Source organism: Chinchilla lanigera, unplaced genomic scaffold, assembly GCF_000276665.1.
Source record: "Chinchilla lanigera isolate Chin_1 unplaced genomic scaffold, ChiLan1.0 scaffold00034, whole genome shotgun sequence".
NCBI lineage: Eukaryota > Metazoa > Chordata > Mammalia > Rodentia > Chinchillidae > Chinchilla > Chinchilla lanigera.
Genome location: NW_004955435.1, coordinates 12,275,071 through 12,290,912, shown reverse-complemented (window position 1 = coordinate 12,290,912; position 15,842 = coordinate 12,275,071). Strand labels below are relative to the sequence as shown.

General features: G+C 47.2%; 1 protein-coding gene and 1 long non-coding RNA gene across 3 annotated transcripts in view; one reads left to right on the top strand and one right to left on the bottom strand.

Moving 5' to 3' along the window:
* Positions 1–15,834, top strand: part of Aknad1 (AKNA domain containing 1) — a 39,346-nt gene extending 23,512 nt beyond the window's left edge. For both annotated transcript variants that reach the window (XM_013516540.1, XM_013516539.1), the window contains 7 exons: positions 1,288–1,379; positions 4,640–4,737; positions 7,824–7,943; positions 8,031–8,138; positions 10,430–10,511; positions 12,729–12,858; positions 13,580–15,834. In XM_013516540.1, coding sequence (XP_013371994.1) covers positions 1,288–1,379; positions 4,640–4,737; positions 7,824–7,943; positions 8,031–8,138; positions 10,430–10,511; positions 12,729–12,858; positions 13,580–13,711 — 762 coding nt within the window. In that variant the 3' untranslated portion in view covers positions 13,712–15,834. The remainder of the gene's footprint in view (positions 1–1,287; positions 1,380–4,639; positions 4,738–7,823; positions 7,944–8,030; positions 8,139–10,429; positions 10,512–12,728; positions 12,859–13,579) is intronic.
* LOC106149012 lies at positions 6,069–11,432 on the bottom strand. The gene is made up of 3 exons (XR_001234888.1): positions 10,995–11,432; positions 9,063–9,664; positions 6,069–7,502 (listed from the first exon to the last, which is right to left on the bottom strand). It is a non-coding gene; the product is annotated as an uncharacterized LOC106149012 (long non-coding RNA).
* Positions 15,835–15,842: the final 8 nt, after the last annotated feature.

The following is a 15,842-nucleotide window of genomic DNA, read 5'->3' as shown; positions in this document are numbered from 1 at the left end:
ACCAAAACCCTTCAAAAAACTAACGGGCAAGCAGGGCGTGGTGGCACACGCCTATAATCCCAGCACTGGGGAGGCTGAGGCAGGAGGATTGTTGCAAGTTCAAGACCAGCCTGGGCTACAAAGTGAGTTCAAGGGCAGCCTGAACTGCATAGCCAGACCCTGTCTCCAAAAGACATAACAAAAAACAAGAACAAAAAAACCCCAAGAAAACCTAATGGGCAAAGGCTAGGAAATAAAAAGTCACACACAGAAAATACAACTAATAAATAGCACAAGGGGAGCCTTTACTTCTTTAATAGCACAATCTCATAACTTTAATTAACGCAACCACTCTTTAAATTAAACAAAAACATTTCTAAGTGACAAACCCTGGTACTGTGAAAGGTGCCCCAGAATGGAGCCATTCACATTGTTGGTGGCTGTGTAGTGTGTAAAACTCGGGGAAAGCAATTTGGCAAAAACGTGTCCTCATGCAAACATGTTCGTGACCTCTGGCCCAGATGTTTCCTTGGGAAGTAATTAAAATGTGGAAAAAGTTCTGCGTTCAAAGATACTTATGCCAGCATTGTTTAGAGTGGCAGAAAAAGTACATTTACTTTCTATTTACCGGACACATAAGATCACAGAAATATCTGGGGGTTGGTGTCAGCCTTTTTGGTGAAGTGGTAGAATTATTTTGTGTTAAAAAGGGACACAGCTGTTTAGGACACAGGCGTTCCCTAAACCTTGCTTTATTTCATTGTTGAATACATTTCTTTGGAAAAGCTTTTAGAGCTACTAACCAGTGCTGTGATTGACTTTAAAGTTTTCTTGCCGGCTGGGGGTGTTGCTCAGGGGTAGGGCACTTGCCTAGCAAGCACGAGGGCCTGGGTTCCACGCCTAGCGCTGCCGAACAAAACAAAAACAAAAATCTTCCGCAGTCTGTTCATCTTCTGGTGGAGGGTGGAATAATTTGAAACTAAGGGAAAGAAAAAGGAAAGGGATTTTCTCATCTGCAACCAGATTTTAAAATCTGGAGGCGCAAACAAGCTCAGCCAGGACTGAAGCTGCTGGTCTTGAAGCCCAAGCCGGGAGCAGCGCAGGCCACGCTGAGACGTCAGCGCGGGGCATGGGCTCTTTGCCCTCCTCCAGCCCTCTGGCCCGCTTCCGTCGCCCCTTCTCTAAGAGACACTTCGCAAAAGCCTCCTGTCCGGCCGGTCTGCGCTGCACGCTGGGCTCTGCGCGTGCACCCTCAGGGATGAGTCGCATCCTCCATCGCAACCACCTCTTGTGTGCTTTGTGGCGCAGGAGGACCCCAGCGGCGCGTCGGGAAGGCGGGCGCGTGCGGAGACTGTGGCGCCGAGTCCATGCTGTGCCTTCTGCCGCCGACTCCTGGAATGGTGAGGGCTTCGGCTGCTGCATTCCCAGAATGGGTGGGGAGGTGGTCTTGGATGGAAACGCGGGCCAGCGATGGAGCGCACATCTCAGGCCTGGGCACAGCGCCCAGCACCCCTCCCGACTTTACCAATGTCCTAACAGTTGTTCTTTAGCAGTGGTTTATTTATGAGCGAGAAAATCAAAGTCCCTGAGGGATTTTAAAGTAAGGCCCAAGCCTCTGCTCAGGTACATGTAAGCCTCTCCAGGAGCACAGTTCTGGTTGGAACCATGGTTTAACTCTTTCCGGGTAATTCTGGTAAGCGCTGGTGGTGAGGACTCACAGCACAGGCCGGCGGTCCTTGGGCTCTTGTTTGAGCACTGCCTAGATGGGGATTTTTATTCTCCCTAGTAGACCAGCTCCCTCGCTCGCTGCTCCCTCCTTGAGGTCAGCAAAAGCCTTCCCTGTTGGGTCCCACCTGCCCCAGGCCCCACTGCCAGGAAGAAGCCTCCCTTCCGCTTAGGGGTGACTGCTTTCTCTTCCCAAGCAAGAAATCTCCCAGAGCTGCCGTGTGAAATCCCAAGGAGGAACCCCGAGCATTTTGGGAACACGTGTTGGACCAACTGTTAGCCCGCATGACTTCACAATCACTTGTGGCTTCTACCAGCCCTCAGAGGTGCCAGCTCTCCACTCTCAGCAGACTAAGCAAAGCTTGGCTAATTCACCTTCCAGAGGCCAAGAGTCTCGCAGGGAGGAGCTGCTTAGCAACCACTCTACAAGTGCATAATGACTGTAATAGAAGCAGAAGACCCTGTCTGAAAGACGGCATTTCCTGTTAGAAAGCGTTCCACCGCCAGGACAGGCGCTGGTCATAAGTGTTTTATTGAGTTTCTGTCTCTAAAAAAAGAAACTCACAGAGTCTGTGCTAAAAATGACTCTGGGTCATCTGGTGTGGCCCGTTGTGACAAACGCCGTGTCAGTCCTGCTCGCGGGGCTCCCCTGTAGAAGGAGTGCTCAGTGAGCTTGCTCAGCCAGCCGGCCCAGGCCTTCTGCTTTTATTTATTGAGTTAAAGCCTGCACCTGGCTTCTTAAAGGAGGTTTTAAAGTACAATAAAAGGGGCTGGGGATTTAGCTCAGCGGCAAAAGCGCCTGCCTGGCAAGCGCAAGGTCGTGAGTTCGGTTCCCGGTACCGGAGAAAAACCAAAAAAAAAAAAAAGTACAATAAAAATATGTTGAGGCTGTCTGTGGCGGCACATACCTGTAATTCTAGTTACTCAGAAGGCTGAGGCAGGAGGATAGAAAGTTTGAGCCTAGCCCAGGTATTTGATGAGATCTTGTCTCAAAATTGACATTTAAAATTTAAACATTTAAGGTACCGAAGGTATGTCTTACAAATTCCTAGTGTAGATCCTACAGGACCGCTTAAATACCAGCATAGGTACCAGTGTTCCACACTAAATGTATTCTCTCTCTGTGTCAAAGTCTTGCTGTGTAGTTCAGACTGACCTTGAACTCACTATGTAGCCTAGACTGACCTCAAACTTGCAGGGATCCTCCTGGCTCAGCCTCCCCAGTATTGGGATTACCGGTGTGTTCCAGGCCCAGCTAACTGTACTCTTTTCTTAATGGACAAGGCAGAAAGAAAGAACAGTCAAGCATAGTCAGTGGATTTCCTGCTGGAACGGTGAGGAGATAGACATAACTTACAAATCGAAATCTGGGTAAAGCACGTACTTCCTGAGGACTTGTTCTATGTGTATCCTCTTTACCCTGTCAGAAGATCAGATCTCTCTCTGATGGGGGATGTATTCTTTTATCCACTTTGCTGATGTACAATCTGTGAACTGCATAAAAATAAGTAATACATGTTTATCTAAATGTAAATACGGTAAGTGTAACATTTGGATCCCTTGATGTTATTTTTGATGCCAAACGCTGCATTTAAGGGTATATTTTAGTTACTTTGTCTTGTTGAGAAACAGCCTTCTCCAGCAGAACTGCCCTTGCCTGTTATGTTTGGACAGAGGAGTCTGAGTTTAGAACACAAAGGAGTTTAAACGAGCGAGCGGAACAATTCGTGTACTGGGCTGCACTCGCTTGAGCGAGATCCAAGCTTTCTGCTTTGGAGAACAGATGTTCCAGCGCTGCAGAGGCGGAGGGTGGAGACAGAAAGCAAAGCGTGAGGAAATGTGTGACTCACAGGAGAGCATATTTTTCCAAGAGGAAAGGGCCTGGCTCCCAGCTCAACCCCACGAACCCCGAGCTGGGTCCCCTCCACACAGCCTCGGCATCACTGCTGCCACAGGTCCGGGCACCGCTGGGCATGTGTGTGTGTGTTGAGTATCGCCTCCAGTTCACACCCAGCCGTGGGGAGTCAGTCTCCTTTGTGCCAGGATCCTTTGTCTGGCGCTCCGCAGGCTCAGAACACGCAACTGTCCCTGGGGGCTGTTCTCTATCTCAGGGCTTTGTTAAGAACTGTTATTAATTACAATTCCTTCAGAGAAATTAGAATCTCTGTGAAGAAGGAAAGCGGGAACTACACACAGGTCAGGGAAGTTTCTTGATAAATGCCACTGTATTTGTTTCTTTCTGATGCCCCCTGGTGACCCTATACTGCACAACTAAAGTTATTCCACGCACTCAGCCATAGCTCTGCAGATACCCATAAAACCCACTTTTCGGACTTCTTGGATACATTCAGCTATACCCAGAGAGCTGAAGCCAGGTGATCCAGTACTGATGTATAGCATAGCTTCTTCTCCAGATAAGAAATGATTTTTAGACATAGATATGAGGAAAACATCACTTTTTACAGTTCTATATTACAATTTTCTATTTTATGTATGTATACATGATTAAATATTATCCTCTATGGAGCAAAATATTTATTTTTCATGTTTTTTTTTTTAATCTTTTTGAGACAGGGTCTTACTATGCAGTTCAGGCTGGCCTTGAGCTTTGTAGCCCAGGCTGGTCTCGAACTTACAAAGATCCTCCTGCCTCAGCCTCCTGAGGGTGCTGGGATTACAGGCATGCGCCACCACACCCGGCTTATTTTTAATGTTTTATAAACATATTCTTATCAGGCCAAATTATGCTGGATGCAGTTTCGTACAGGGAAGCTTTCCAAAAGGGCTGGGGGAGTCTTTGTTGAGGACGACAGGCCACACCTCCATTGTCCCAGGCCCTGATCTAAGAAATTCAATGTTTCTGTTTGCCACTGCTTTCCCTGTCTCTATTAGAGACGTACCTTAATTCCGTGAGCTCTTACGCACCTTTCTCTAGGAAGCACAAGATGGAGAGGAGAGGTCTCAGAAGGATCAACTGCGGCAGGTTTTCCATTGTCATTCACGAGCAGGCGCTGTGCCAAGACTCGCCTCTTGGTAGGTTGAGGGGCTGGGGTTCCGGCGCTCAGTCCTCAGGGCCCCTCTCCGAGGGCTCTGCTCACGGTGGGCTCCAGCTTGCCACCCGCTCCTCCAGTATCACTGCCTTGGATCAGGGTCTTCTATATTTTGGGTTTTTTTTCCAAATGTATGGAGTTAATAGTTGAATAGATTTAAATAAGATGTGGTTAAGTAGGATAAGTGCCAGTGCCTGGAATCACAGGACTCCCCGGAGCCGGGCAGGGGGCGTCCTCAGTCTCCCGTCATCCCCTTCGCAGCATGGCCCGTAACACTGCGCAGGCCGCGTGGGCATTGCTGCCGCCTTGTCCATCAATGTTGCAAGAAGCAAAGATCTGGAGGGAGCACAGGGGGCGCGAGAGCGTGGAACGCAATGATTTTAGTCCTAGGATCCTTCCTCCAAAGGCACTTTGAGCACAGCAACAGTCCCCGGCAGGGCTGCCTGGGTGAGAGGAGGGGGAGGGGGCCGCTGCTCAGGCAGCTCCTGAGATTGGAAGTCCTGGCAGGGACTGGATGGCTTTCTGAGCCCAACCCTTGAGGAAACGGAGGCCAGACAGCTCGCACAGCCGGTTACGTTCCTCTCCCTGTCTCTCAGAGCCTCGCCTTCGCCTCGCTGTGCTGTTAGCTCACACTTGGCTCTAAGCTTACCTCTCTGTAGATAGCACATTTTCAAATAATAACAACCGGCTTCAAGGGTTGAACACTTATTCTACCAGATGCTATATCAGAGAAGGGTCAAAGTGTGGCCAGAGGGCCTTGAGGTTCCCTTAGGACCGTTCAGAGGAGATACCGGGTCTTGCCCTTTGCCAGCAAGGCCAATATTGCAATGGACTGATGGAGATCCACTCACACAATCCAGCTGCCTGCTACTCAGCCAGGTAAAGGCACTTATCTAAACTTTAATGATATTCTTCTCATTTTTTTATTCCAGAAAATATAGTTATTTTCATTCAAGCATTGTTTTGTTAACATGAAATAAATTTATAATTTTCATTTATTCATTTTTTAATAGAGAGGGTCTCACTGTGTTGTCCAGGCTATCCTTAAATGTTTGGACTCAAGTAATCCTCCTGGCCCAGCCTTCCAAGCACCTGGGAGTATAGGCATGCATCAGCACACCTGCATCTTAGTCTTTTATTTATTTTTTTTTTTGAGACAAGGTCTCACTATGCAGTTCAGGCTGGCCTTGAGCGCACTTTGTGGCCCAGGCTGGTCTCAGACTTGCAAAGATCCTCCTGCCTCAGCCTCCCGAGTGCTGGGGTTACAGGCATGTACCACCACGCTCGGCCACACCTGTCATCTTATTGTTATTGTTTTGGCACTAAGTTATATCCCCTAGCCCTTATTATATTTAAAAGACATAGTAAAATGTTTCTTAAATGTCTCAGGTTAAAACTCTAAATAAAATCCTCAAAATTGTCCATTCAACCTTGGGAAGATCTAAATGTAAAAATGATTTGCCACTGGTATATCAAAATGTCTCTCTCAGTCCACCTGCAGCTGACTGACTGTTGTATGAGAGCTCTTCTCCATTTTGTGGCTAGATTTCTACCTCAGGTCTCTGAAATGGTGTATGTTATGATATTTGGTAGATAAATCACACAAACAAACACGTTAGGGCCCTCAGTTTGAAGAGTGTAGAAGTTGAGAACTGTTGACACAGTAGTATATCATTTACTACACCACCCTGCTAAGACAGGAAGTATTCTCTTTATTTCACAGATAAGGAAATGCAGGCACAGAGAAGTTGAGTAATGTGCCGGGGTCAAAGAGCTGGTGATTGCTTATCCATTGCTGAGTAACAGAGTATCTCAGAACTTAATGGCTCAAAATCAGGAACATGCCTCCTTATCTCACAGTGCCTGTAGACCAGGAATTTGGGAGCGGCTCAGCTGCAAGGGTCAGGCTCAGAGTCCCTGGTGCGGTTGCTGTCAAGATGCCTGTAGAGGCTGCAGTCATCCGATGGCTTTGCTGGGGGCGGGAGGCTCTGCTTCCAGCGCGGGGCACACACTAGGCCTCTGCTGGGAGGAGTTGGATCCTTGCCGCGTGAGCCCCTCTAACCGTCTGCTTGTGTGTCATTATGACAGGGCAGCCAGGAAGCACCTGATCCGAGGGAAGCACCAAGCTGGAAGACTCAATGTCTTTTATAGCCCAGTTTTGGATGTTTCATGCCATCATTAATACTTGTTAGAAGTGAGTCACTAAATCCAGCCCAGGTTTACAGTGGGAAGAATTAGGTTCTATGCCTCCCCGCCGCATACACACTGTGGTGCCAGGGACTAGACCCAGCACCGCTTTGTACCAGGCAAACCCTGTAACCGCTGAGCCATACCCCCAAGCCCAAGCGCCATCTTTTAAAGACGATGCAGAGAATTTAAGGATTTGTGGATATATTTTCAACCGCCACAGTGACAGAGCCAGGCTTCAACCCCAGGCCTCCACATTCAATCCACTTATGATTCAGAGGCACACGCTCCCCGGGCTGGCGCTGGGCTCCCACACTCTGGTCTGCCCTGGAGTCCTCCATGGCCCACGGCCTGCGCGCCGAGCTCTGGACCTGTGCCGGGTGCATGTGCTCCCAGCTGCCGCCTCTCAGGCTAAGGGAACAAAGAGAACCTCAGATTCTCACCTGGGCATAAGAATGTCACATAGAGAAAAGCTACCTTTCCAGGTGCCTGGATGACAAAACATAAGCTCTGGGTCCTCACTGGGTCTGAGATCAAGAAAGTGGATGCATCAGAGCAAATCTGGAAACCAACCAGAAACACAAGATTGCCTGACAATGCAGTGGGTCAGATTCCGCAGATCCCCTCACTCGGCATGTGTATGTCCTGGCACATTCTGAGACTTTCGTGCCAGAACTGTTACTTATTGGAATATCTCTCAGTTGTCAGGAGCGGACCCCAAATGTCACCCCTGTGCCAGCAGCTCCCCTTGGTAACACACCTGAAGAGGCGAACGCTGCGGTGCCTGGTGAATACCATGGCCGTTAGAACTCTTATCTCCACACCGCACTTTATGCCTATTAAGAAACTCACGCTTCTTTTGTGTAACTTGGGCTTTTTGAGGCTTTGATACCGGACCCAGCTTCTCTGCTTCCAGCACCGGAGTGCAGCACAATACGTGTGACCGTTGTGGCACTGAGATTTGGAATTCCAGAAGAGTCTTCAGTAAAGACCCGCTGAAAGGTGGGACTGACTTGGGGCCTCCAAAAGATATAAGTGAGGGCTGCTGTTCCCAGGCCATAAACTACGTATTTAATCTTTTCTTTTCAGAGTTTCATTACAGATACAACACCCCAGGACAATATTACTTCAATCATAGAGGAAGAGGTGCCTTTGTCCAGCCCTGCTCTTCAGAGGAAAATAAAAATTCTGCACCTCGTAAGTACATCTCCTGCATGAGCCCTCTATGTCAGCAACCTGTCTCCCGGGGTGGGAAATCCACGGGCCACTGGCCACTGCTTTCTCCTGGAGGGAGGCCTGCCGTCTCCGGTCTACGGCCTTGGTCTCCCAGACACCTCCAAATTCAGCCCACGCCTGGATGGCAAGGACTAAGCAGGGGCTGGGGGCGGTATGAAAACCCAGGGATAAAGGATTTTGAATGTGTTTTCAGTGCGATATATGCTGGAAGTATTTTAGGTACAAGTCAGCAACACATCACAAATGCTGGCTGGACAAATGATTGAATAATCGCCACTATTACTATGACTTTTAACAATGCCCAAAGCTTTTTTTACTATTATCTTTTTGAGACAGAGTCTCGCTATGCAGTTCAGGCTGTCCTTGAGCTCACTTTGTAGCCCAGGCTGGTCTCAAACTCACAACGATCCTCCTGCCTCAGCCTCCTGAGTGCTGGGATTACAGGCATCTGCCACCACACCCAGCCTTCCCAAAGCTTTTTTCTCTCCTCAAAGTCAGCATATAAATACTTTTTATACTCCTTAGACAACATATTGCTAATTCGCAATGTAAAATTTGGCTGTCTTTGAAAAAAAAAATTAAAATCCCACAAACATTTATAAAAGTGACAAAAGAGATGGCTCCTCCCTCCAAGAGGACAGGAAATTCAAGGCAAAATGTGAGTACGAACAGCAAGGTCAAAGTGTGCTATGGTAACACAAAGGAAGAAAGGTGACACAGTACTTCCAGTTTCACCCTTGAACGACAGTCGTGCGTAGCTCTGACAGGGGCCATATCCTTCCTTCACCCCTTCAGAACTCCTTCCCTCTGGGGATAGGGTACCAAAGGAGAATGCTGCTTACCTTTTACAAACGCCAAGGCCCAAGACAGAAGAGTGTCACTTACCTCAGTGACCTCAGTTGTGCCTTCCATATCCACCTGCAGCTGCCAGAGCCTAACAGACACTAAGGCTGAAGAAGCTGCAGGCCGCATTTCTTTACTGTCTCCTCAGCCTTTGAACCCACTATTCCAAAACATGTCTGAGGAGTACAACCGAGTCACTGAGATGTGACACCCTTAGAAGAATGTATAGTGGCTAAGAGCGAGAGCTTCTCCTCAGTGCTGACAGGAACCTTCCAGCAACTGAAGCTGACAGGAAATGGAGTGGCCGGAGGCTGTGAACTCCACCCGGGAGACGGTGTGCTCTCTCTGATGCTGCAGCTCTGTAGACTGGCCGGGCCCACTGGCCTTGTGTCTCTTTTGGAGCTTCTATGTTTTCAATAAAACCCAAAGTTACATTTGGAGACCACCAAAGAATTAAGATGGAGCTCGCTGGTGCCTTTATTCCTCACTGCCCAAGGCTAGGAGTCCGCACGACTAAATCTGGACTTTTGGCTTCCATCTTGCCCTCCGTGTCTGAGGGAGAGTCTCTTATAGCTTCCCTTGTCTGATGGGACCCTCTAGAGGGGAGCGAAGCCTGGCTGCTAGACACAGGTAAGACAGGGCACCTGGAGGGAGAAAGAGGAGACAGAGAAGGGAGCGGGGAGACGGAAGAGGAAGTGGAGAAGAGGCCTTCCTTCCCAATGAGAAAGCCCACTTCCTGACCACTGACCTGTCTCTCTTCCTGTCCCTGGATTTCTTGATGTCCATGGTGACTTTCCTGCAGTTTTCCTCTCTGTTTAGTCTATATTTCCTGGAATTGCCTTAATAACACACTTGTCAATGACTCCTAGAATCCTTGCTCCTAAAGTTGGGGAGGATTTCGGGAACCCTCGTCCAGCCTCTTGGAAGCTATTATCCATCCATTTGTATCAGATGAAGCAGTTGAGCCCATAGCAGTTAGAGAACATGCCCGCAGTGAGCACCCAGGGAACCTACACTCCTGGCCTCTTTTCTGCTAATGAAACAACTTCTAAATCGAATTTATTCCTGGGTGTGGTGGCGCACGCCTATAATCCCAGCACTCAGGAGGCTGAGGCAGGAGGATCATTGTGAGTTCGAGACCAGCCTGGGCTATGAAGTGAGCTCAAGGCCAGCCTGAACTGCATAGTGAGACCTTGTCTCAAAAAAACAAAAAATAAAATAAAATAAAATAAATTGAATTTCTATGTGTTCAGAATACTTGATAGAAAATGCCTTATTTTCTGTTACTGTTTTTACATAATTAAAATTTTAGAAAATTTTTAATTTATACTGAAAAGGAAATGACATATATCCACCAACCAGGGATGCTTTTTGGTGCTCTGGATTTAATCATAGCTATAATTTTTCAGCTTGTTCAAAACCAATACAGCTATGTTCCCACGGAGTGAATTCATGGTCCCTTCAAGATGAATGTGAGCCTGCATTAGGAAAGTAAGTATTCGTGATAGCCAATCATCAGTGAGGTGTAAGTAGTGTGTTTATTTGTGCATTACCTATCCAAGATCACCTAGGTTGTAGGTAGAAGAGCTATGATTTTAACCAAACCCTTTCTAATATTCAATCATTCACTTTTTTTTTTTTTTTTGGTCTTTTTGAGACAGGGTCTTGCTGTGTAGTTTAGGTGGCCTTGAGTTCACCACTTAGCCCAGACTGGCCTCAAACTCATGGCAATCCTTCTGCCTCAGCCTCCTGAGTGCTGGGATTACAGGTGTGCACCACCACGCCTGGCAATCATTCACTTACTGATTAAGCAAACATTTGAGTATAAATGCAGGATATTTTGTTAGATATTGAGGATCCAAAGACAAAGTTAACTGCTTTCTCTGCCCTCGCTGCACTTCCATTTTTGATAGAACCGCAAGGTGGTCTTTGAAACTGGCAAGAAGGGAACACGTGGAGGACTACTGAGCTAACCTGGGGGTTCGCAGAGGCTGAGCTCCAAGTTGTCAGTATGAGTGAGTCACCGAGGAGACGTGAGGACAGGAGTACACAACACGCAGTCCCAGAAGCTTCCTAAGGGGGAAGGCCCGGAAGAGAGGGGCTGGAGCCGCAGGCGGGAGGGGCAGAGGATGAAGACGCCCCTCCCTCCTGAGGATGAAGCTGACGGGCAGGGCAGGCTGCGCAGGGCTCGGCAGCTACAGGAAGGACTTCAGGCTCTTGGGAGCCACGCGAAGCCCAGGCATTGCATAACTGGGGAGCCTTGCAGTGTTCTAAAAGATCACCGTAGCCGTTGAGGAATGGGAAACGGATCAGAGGAGCCAAAGTAGGAGCAGAGCGTAACGGAGTAGAGAAACAATTCAGCTCTACAGTCAGGCTCACAGCCCGAATCCCAGCCCACGACCACAGCAGAGTAGTTTATTTTTGTTTTGTTTTGTTTTTTTGTTTTGGTTTTTCTCCGGTACCGGGAACCGAACTCACAACCTTGTGCTTGCCAGGCAGGCACTTTGCCGCTGAGCTAAATCCCCAGCCCCCAGCAGAGTAGTTTAAAAATGTGCCCTGCGGAGACTTCTTGGGTTGACATCTATGGTTCCGTGTTCTTCGGTTCCCCCATTTACCCAGATGTAAGACGGGCATAAAACAGTTCCAGATTCATCGAGAACTGATTCAGTGTATGTAGGTACTAAGACTCGGGCGTGGCTCACGACAAATACTTGGCTGTTACTGGTGGCTGCTGTCGATACTGCTGAGTGGTGACTGGCTGGGTACTTGGAGGGAGAACAGGCTGAAGCCCTTGCTCTTCTCGCGGGACCACCCCACCGCACCTTGCCCAGTTTTGTCTTACGCAGGGCCCTGATGCAGTCATTCTCATTCGGAGCACCGACCCCATGTGCTAAACTGCAGAACTAATTCATGTTACTGTGGTAGAGGCAGCGGGGTTAAGGGAGGCTCTGAAGTCACAGTATTTGAAGCGAGACTTTCTGAAGATGACACTGCTCACAAGGGCATGCTCCAAAATAATTTTAGCAGAGGGATGATGTGCAGGTAGTTGCAGGACAGACGTGCACACAGGCAAGTACTTGTGGCAGCCCTTAGGGCTACTACTCACGGTTGTGAAAAGCCTAACTCTCCCACGAGTGTTCTCACAAAGCTAGATGACTAGGCTCCTAAGCTATGCGGGGTACAACCTGGATGTGGTCCTGGATCCCCCTTCGACCAGTTCGGACTCAGGACCCCCCACGCCAAGCCAGACTCATTATTATAGGGTAGTCTAGGGGAGCCTACTTGCTTAAAGGAGGCTTTGATTTTCCTGCAGCCTCGGCCTTTTTGCTGTGTAAGTTCTGTGTGGTCCTAAGATGGTCTCAGTCCAAGATGCCTGCAACTGGCAGGATTTTTGGGTGTACATTTGTTTTATTAATATTCAGAGTAGCATGTTGGTCCCAAATAATGAGAAATAAATAAAAATTGTTGTTGGGAATCTTGCCTTTTCTGTTGCTAAGAAAAAGACCAATTACAGGAGGATAAACCATCACAGTCATGGTAACAACCTTGTTTTGAAGTTCGGCGCCACGGCTCTAGCACAGCTGTGAAGAGGCTGCGTGCTCAAGTCCTGACACCGGGCCCCACACAGAGGGCCACCGGAGCAGAGCTGAACGGAGGGGTGTGCCTGAGGTGCGCTTTTCACAGGTCCCATGTGCTTTTGCTTTCCAGGAGGAATCTAAAGACTTGTACGCCCAACAGTGCAGAACCTGAAATCCTCCCTCCCCACTTCCAGTCCTGCAAGATTTCTGGAAACAAATCCTTATGTGACTTCAATAGCATCGAAAAAACAGAATTTAAGGTGAGGACTTAGAAAAATACTTAGGGAGTCCTTGCAGCTAGTATGTCTGGTCTCGGGGACCACAGAACTGCTAGCTTTTAGGGCCTTCCAGTCTGGGGTTTAAGAAAATGCTCTGGTAAAAACAATTTGCAGTCAGCATTCACATAAAGCCTCAGCAAGCACATGGTTTGTATTATTCCTAAATTGGTTCCAAAGGACATGGCCTGGAGAAAGTGTTTTGTGGGTGGTGCCTCGGCTGCAGAAGTCCCCTGCCCAGGCTTCCAGGCCTGGAGTCTGTGCCAGTGAGTCTGTGCTTAGGGATGCCAGCAGTTTCCTCTTTCAAACCACTAACACTAACCCCCACTTTCAATGCTTTCGAATGTTTGCACACACAGGTGCTGTACGCCTGCACACCCTGGCCGCGCTGTGGTCTCCAAACCCCTTCATTGTCCCCACAGAGCTTTTCTTTCTCTGCAGTAGGCAAACATCCCAGCAGGTTGCTGACCTCACCCTCTGACTCATGCTCATCCATCACGTGCTGATCTTTTTTCTCTCCCTTTCCCTAACTCATACATTCCATGTCAGCCTGGTTTCCTAGGAAACCAACCCTCAAAAACAGAAATAAACTGTGTGGAAAGTGCTCCCAAATTCCCATCTTGAAATAGTTAATAATGCGAGAAACGCACGATCAGAAACATTAGTAAGTTTATGTAACTAAAATATGTGGGCTTCTCCCCTGTAGCTTTTAAGCTCGGCTTTGGATCATGCTCTGAAGACAGCAAGCATTTTGAAAAGAACTACTGATCAAATGATTAAAACAATCGCAGAAGATCTTGCCAAAGCAAAGAGATGGAGGAATGGACTGAAATACTAACCCACGGAAACCAAGTTTAAAAAGAAAAAAAATATGCGAAGAAAACTTGATCAACGCCCTCTCCTCAAATATTTTACTTGCTATACAATTTAGAAAGATATCTTTTTAAGAAAATGCTAAAACTATAAAAGGGTAACACAAAGTGTTTAAATGGGAAAAAAGGACCTCTGATGCTTAAAACCAAAACAAACTGAACCAAAACAATAAAATTTACTTTTAGCTATTACTTTGGAAAAATTAAAGTTTGTGTCAGTGAAGATGGCGAAAAGAACTACTCTCAAATACTGTTGGTGGAATATAAACTGATGAAACCTTTATGGAAGGAAATTTGTTAACACAGACGTTCCTTGGCTTATAAGATCTATATCCTGATAAAACCACAGTAAGTCAAAAATACCGTAAGTCGAAAATTCATGTAATAAACCTAACCTACTCCACATCATTGCTCAGCAAAACTTTCACTGACAAGTGTCTATTGTTTCCCCTGCGACCCAAGAGAACTGCAGGCAGCTGTTCGTGCCCAGCATCCGGCTGCCCAGTACGATATACTGCCCAGTACACTAGCCCAGGAAAAGATCAAATTTCAAAGTAGACTCTACTAAATGCACATCAATTTCATACCATCATAAAGTTGAAAAAAAATCCAACCATTACAAGTGTCTCCAACTGTACAAATTCTAGTTTATGTTTTTTTTTTGGTACTGGGAATCAAAGTCTGGACCTCGCGCTTGCCAGGCAGACACTTGTGCCGCTGAGCTATATCCCCAGCCCCAAACTGTACACATTCTTAAAGCACTTACTTTCTGACCAGCAATTCCACTGCTAAGAATTTACAGATGACTGAACATTCCACTATACAAGTACAAGAAGGGCCATTGGATACTGACAGTAATACCCTCAAAGGGAGCTAATCTTAAATACAGTGTAACGACCAGGTAAACAATAATACTCTGCAACCAGTGATAAGAATGAGGCGGATTATCTCTAAGGCATTGATAAAAACAAGATACCTAACAATATACCCAGTATGACCTAACTTGTGTATATTTTATTATAGGGCATATATATTTTCTAAAAAGATGCACAGAAATCTTCAGTGACCTCCAGGAAATAAAGCTGAGGGTTTTGGGAGAGAACAAATTTCTACTTTTGTTGCAGAACCCAAGAGATCAGAGAGACCAACGGGGAGAAAGGAGGGTTTATTTCCATGATTTTAGATGTACACTGACCCAGCCGAACTCACGTCCACAGTGCTGGGCGTTAGGACAAAGGAAAGGTTCTAGTTTTATACCTTTGGCTGAGGGGGTTGGTCTTGAGAAACTGAGGTGGTGGGGGGAAGCGAGGGTACAGATGCAAGACAAAGCAAGTAATCACTTAGCCTTGAAAGAAGACGGAGCCTTGAGTCCTGCAAGAACAAGATGACACAAACTCTTCACGGAACATAGCTGCCCATCTTCTCCGTACTAAAACAAGAAGTTCTGTAACTACGGGGTGAGGGGAGTTCGAGAGGGATTGCTCTTTACGTTCCGCTTCACTTTTTCCCTATTTACTGCATGACTTTCTTACAATAGAATTACATTTAAAGATCTCTTGAAATCATGTGAAAATGACAGTCCTACACTGATGAAATTTTAGAAAAAGAGAATCCATTAAAACTGCGCATCAGGGATTAGGTTTGTAATAGAATAGAATGCTGGAGAGGCTTTTGATTTAGTCTCATAAAAATGATTTATTACCTCTTAATGACAGCAGCAGATTATTGGTTCCTTCCCCCTCTCCCGAGGGCACCCCATGCACTCTCGACAAAAGGGTTCCCAGCCCCCGGGGTTCAGCTCTGCGGTGACAACGGAGCTGAACGCACTCCCGGTTCAGATGTCTGTGCGAACCAAGGCAGCTGCTATTCCTCTAGGTGGCTGGAGAATGGGCTATTTTTAACTTTGGGCTTTGAAACTGGTTTAGAGTACCTGGGAAGAGATAACGCAGAGGTCAGCTGGGAGATAACTGACTCTGTGGCTACGTTTACATTAGTCTGTGGCACTACAGGGCAGACAGCAAAGGCAATGCTCTGTAACTGTATATTCTGTCACTTACAGTTTATGAAGTTCATTTCTTTTTTTTTTCGGGGGGGGGG